Source organism: Gavialis gangeticus, unplaced genomic scaffold (assembly GCF_001723915.1).
Source record: "Gavialis gangeticus isolate Ggan-Ray unplaced genomic scaffold, GavGan_comp1, whole genome shotgun sequence".
In the NCBI taxonomy this organism is placed as follows: Eukaryota; Metazoa; Chordata; order Crocodylia; family Gavialidae; genus Gavialis; species Gavialis gangeticus.
In genome coordinates, this window is record NW_017729034.1 from 19,955,387 (window position 1) to 19,960,811 (window position 5,425).

General features: G+C 41.2%; 1 protein-coding gene across 6 annotated transcripts in view; it reads right to left on the bottom strand.

Annotated features, from left to right (window-relative positions):
• Positions 1 to 1,728: 1,728 nt before the first annotated feature.
• Positions 1,729 to 5,425, bottom strand: part of LCLAT1 (lysocardiolipin acyltransferase 1) — a 324,248-nt gene continuing 320,551 nt past the window's right edge. For all 6 annotated transcript variants that reach the window (XM_019527033.1, XM_019527035.1, XM_019527032.1 and 3 more), the window contains one exon: positions 1,729 to 2,634. In XM_019527033.1, the coding sequence (XP_019382578.1) occupies positions 2,132 to 2,634 (503 nt within the window). In that variant the 3' untranslated portion in view covers positions 1,729 to 2,131. The remainder of the gene's footprint in view (positions 2,635 to 5,425) is intronic.

A 5,425-nucleotide genomic window follows, 5' to 3' on the forward strand; every position in this document is an offset into this window, starting at 1 on the left:
CGTTTTACTAAAGAAATAAAGGTTTAAAAAAAATTCCTGAAGTACAACAGATGGCTTCAAGTACTTATGCATAATAACTAATTAGTCATTGTGAGCAGGGATTAAAAAACAGCTGTCACCTTGTAAGGGGCAGTTAAATATAGGTCAATGATTTCATCCAACAGTGACCTGAGATTCAAAAGCATCAGATAACCATGCTTAATGCTCACATTCAAAAGAGAACCAGTTTGTCTGCAGTGCTGAGCCCAGTGTTCTAGAGGTGCAAAATAATACACAGTAAAGTCTTCAGTCTGCAAATTTACACTTCACAGTAATATAACTCATCATATGGAGTTAGATCACCCCAGCATAGCACGGGTACCTTCCAAAGCCTTTTGGGGAGCAGATCAGAAGTCCAGAAGAAATAAGGGATGGTCTGTGGCTGTGCAGTAGGCCATCTTTGAGGCTAAATGCCAAAGGCAAGCTGAGGCGTTTGCTAAGTGCCAAGGGTGTTCATTCCATAGTCTCCATAATCTGGAACATCAATTTCTACTATATGATGACGATTGTGTGACATTATCAGAAAAAAAAAGTGTTCTTTGTCTGTAAAGGTTTGAAAAGATCAATATTCCCTTGGTTTATCTGGCTTTTCACCAATTTCATATGAGGGACATGCTTTTCAATGCAGGACTCCAACAAAGGACTGGCCTCTGAGAAAAAGGAAAGCCAAGGAGCATACTAGTCTTTGTGTAGGGAAATTATGTTTCCTGTGTCGTGATAGGTTCAAATATTTATTTTGCCATAACTGTGCACAACCAATCATGGCCCTGGTTGAGTTTTAGCAGGTCTGAGTTGTAAACTAAGAAAAAAAAAGTTTTCCTACTGTAAACACTGATGGTGTCTTTACACCGGGGTGCTTCAGGGGTGGGGATAGAGGGAGGGCACTTTAATTGGAGTGGCTCTGTCATGTATTTGGCATCCTGCTCTGCAAAATGGTGGTGGGGGTGCTTTAACTAAAGCTTGTTTGACAACATTTGTTTAAAGTGCCCCCGCTGCTATTTTGAAGTATGAGGATGCTGAATACAAGAGATGCGAGGGCTGTTGGAGCGTGCTAACTGGCACGTTCCAGTGGACTCTATTGAGTCTGTTCCAACGCACTGTAATTATAGCATGTTGGAGCAGTGCCCCTGCATGTCTACAGGCATCCTGAAGTTTTAAATGACTCAGAAAGCACTTTAAAAAACAGAGAAGCAGCTTCAAGGAGTGGACATTTTTTCACTGTCTCTTTAAAATAAAGGATATTTTCAGATTAGTTACTTCTACAGAAAGAAGTCAATACTTGCTAGCTACCTAACAAACAACTGGTTGGTTTTGTTTTAGGGGAACAAATGCAGCTAAGTAGCAGGTGCAAGTCTCCCATAGGGTACAGGTGTTATGTAACTGATAGCTGAATAGCAAGGCGGGGGTGGGAGACGGTTGGTGGTGGGAGCTGGGGTAGAGGGGAAAAAGCTGGCAGAATAGCTCTTGGAAATATTCAATTAAGACTCATGTTGCGTTGGAGCAGACGGCCCCGCCTATACAACAACATCAGACATTAAGGTTAAAATTTCCATCTAATTTCTTATTCATGGAGCCAGCCAGTCAACAGCCAGGAAAATCTGCGAGAAAGAAGTTTAAAACAAATACAAAAATATTAGAAATACTGGGGAAGGAAGGGAGAGGGGATTTGAATTTTAAATTTGGTGATTATTTTATGCCAAGGTGAGTGTATGGGAGTCACAGATCTGTCTCTCTCAGCTGGACATTGTGTACTTGCACATTTGAAAAGTTCAGGGTGCATCACATTTACTAATTTCTTAATGATTGTTCAATAATCCAGCATGTTATTTCATAACTACAGTATGCTGCAATTGCTAACTGCTTGCAAGAGCAATACTGATATTACATTCAAAGATAAAAACTATCGTTTTCACAGGTAGCAAGAACTAATATTTCTCTTTCTTTTCCACGGAACAAGTGCAAAATATCTTTAGTAATAATGGTAGTAAGAAAAGACTGAGTGTTATCATGCAAAAAATGTGTCCCTGTACAAAGTCTGCGGCACATCTCAAAAACATCAGTTATCTCCCCTTGCTCCCTGCTGAACAACCTTCTATTCTGTCTTCCCACTGTACAAATTTTGTCGTTTATTAACATATCGATGACACACAAGCTCAATTAATTCTAGCCCTCCAAATATTTTCTGTTGCATGGCAAAAATGATGACCATGATCAAAAGATACCATCGCACAAAGCTGTACAAGTACAGCAGCACAAACATAGCAAGTGTGAAGACTGTCCAGTACAAGAGCGAAATGCACTTAACAACTAGGACCCTGAGTTCAGATTTACATGGTGGAATTATGCTTCGCCCCGTTGCATCAAAGTACTTTTCACCTTCGTAGAACTGCCGGAGTCTCTCCTCTTTCTCTTCCCAACGCTTCTGGCACCAGACCTGAAGCTCTTCCCTGGAAGTGGGCACAGTGTGTACTGGATATCTGCGGACATGAAAATGAATCTCCCTTGGGAAGTTTCCATTCAAAATGTGCTTCTCCGTTTGAGGAATGTTTTGAGGGTATGCCACAGTGATATCATGGATAGCATCAAGGTTATTACCTAGAAGAAACATTTTTGAGAAGATAAATACAGACAACAGGATAATCAGTTTTCATGACAATTAATAATGATTAGCTTAAGGCTACAATTAAAAGCTGTCAAAATCATAGTTGAATTCACAAATGTTTAATAGCAGATATTGACTATCCTACTTATATAATGTTTAAAGGCCAGCAGGTCAATATTTCCTAATCATTTTCTGTATCTGGATTATAGCTAAGTCCCCAAGGGACAAAATGACATTCATTTACAGAAACACTAATCCAGAATTCGCAAACAGGATGGGTAAAAGGATAATGTTAAATTTCATTTCAAGAAGAGATTAGTATAGGTGTGCCTGGTCTTTGCTTCAAGTAAACATAAGGTTCCGGTCACTTTATTTTCATATCCTTCTGTAAACTGTTTCTTACTGCATTGGAAACTGCAGTTCCCTTTCACCTACTAACTACGGCACTTTTTGCAAAATGGACTGTAATGGGCATACAAAAAGAAATCTGGTTTAAAATTTGATTCAGATATGTATCAAAAAATGCATTCGAATTTACTGATGGGCTAGGAAAAAAAGAGAAGAGACAAAAACCCCAGAAAACTAAATCAGGGAAGTCTTCATTTGATAGAAGATGGTGAACAGCTTCACTGATCAGCCAGGCTGGGAAACAGAGCGGTCAAATTAACACTCCTCTTTAAATAGAACTATCTGGTGTTTCAAATGCCAGTCATTAGTGGCCTTTGCATGAGGCTTATGGTTCTTCAGTACATTCTAGGTCTGGAGAACTAGAAGCGATGTGCAAAAAAGGAGAATGTTATGTTTGGGTACAGCTAAGTACATGATTTGAACCTGTCAATCTAATCTAAAAACAACTTTAGATTAGACATTATAGAGGGGTGTTGACAAAAGGACTCTGCTGTTCTATCATTATGCCTGACCGAGCCAATCTACGTGTTAGAACATAAATGTTGCTAAAATAAGTTTTATCATAGTGTCTGTGCATTAATATTAATTTCAGGAAGATGCACTCTTCTGAACATCCCCTCTCCCAGGGCTGGCCAGATGACATTCTTTTCACATTTCATAAAGCTAACTCTGCTAGTTTAAAAATTATCTAAAAATAGTTGTATTGCACACCAATGTAACATTAAATGTTATGATCTGCCAGCCCTATGCTATGATTAATTTTGTGTTACTATTCTGATTTGGTTGGTCATCTCAAAGCAGAAAAGGGTGAGTTAAAGACTAAATAGATTTAACTTGTCTATAGGGTGAAGCAACTGAAGGCAGTTTCCACCAAAAGGGATTTCATTTCTTAGGTGAAATCACTGCATGGAGACACCAATTTACTGGTCCCAAGATTATCCCCAACTCTGCACTGCTGCCCCACATCTCTAAACATGACATAAGCGGAGTGGGAAATGTTACTTTAAAAGCCAGTGTTCAAAGTAACATAGCCAAAGTTCAACTCCAAATACCCTGAGGTTAATATTTACTCTGCTTTTGAGAGTTCAGTCTGTACTTGTCACCTTGCCCCTTGTTGGCATCAGTTTGGCTTCCTGAACACAGTCACTTAGGAACAAATTTCCTCTTGGATTAATTACCTCTAAACCCTGCTTAATAGTGTTCCCTCTCACTCATGTAACCCTTAATCCTCTCCTGTTAACTTGTCAGGTGGTGTGTAGCCAGCTGGAAAAACCTTTGGCCACTGTTTACTGCATGGTTTGCATGAATGTCTAGCAGCCAATATTGTAATGTAGGCAGCATTTCTTAATTTTATCATTTAAGCTGGCATGCTCCGATTGACACGTACAGTAATAATGCACGTTACTAGAAATGGTTGTAGAAACTGTATGGCTCTGTCCCTGGACACTAAACAGTTGCTCAATCACTCATTAGAGCAATGTTATGTATTTGGGCCAATTTGTTCATGTGCCACAAGGGTCTGTGAGGCTCTTGCCATAAATTGCTCAGATACAGACGCTGGTGAGATACAGATTAGACTGCATTTGACCACTGTGCAATATTATCATTTTCTCCCATAAAGTGCTGTGCCACATATAACTTAGGCCAGGGGTTGGCAACTTACACAGCCTGTGAGCCAGATCTGGCTCAGGAAAGTTCCACCTGGCCTGGGGCAGCACAGAGGATCAGGCACAACACAGCTGTGGCATGTCCCGCATCCCGTCTACAGCACCCTCCTGCTGCTCTCTTGTGCCTGCACTGACCCTCACTGTACTGAGGCCAGATACCTATTCTCCCAGTGCAGCTAAAGTTTGCCAATCACTGATTTAGATCACTGAAGAATTGCACAGGATTCCCAAGGGCTTGCTGAACAGGTTTTGTAGAGCTGTAGAGTCTGATCGCATTGAGATGGGGAATTGTCGCATTCTATACTAGTAGAAGCTTTCAAAATTCCTTTTAAGAGAGCCACAAGTAGAGTGTATCAGAGTAATGCAGCCTTTAAGAATGAACTGTGGCCAGGCCAGTTTCATGCTTTTAAGTCTCCACCCTTGCAGAAGAACCAGATTTTTTTCTCTGCCTCTTTCTAACATGTAGTTAACCAAAGACTGCGGCGCTGGTGTCATCGGGAAGGCTCTGGCTTCCATGACCACAGCCCGCTCTTTGGCGAGAGAGGCAGCAAGCTGCTGGGAAGAGATGGCCTCCATCTCTCTCCCCTGGGGAGGAGGCTCTTCTCAGCCAGACTGGCTGACCTGCTCCACCAGGCTTTAAACTAAATTCGCAGGGGGACGGGGGCACTACCGCCACTGCTGGCCCGCTGAGTAACCCTTGCAAAGCCAG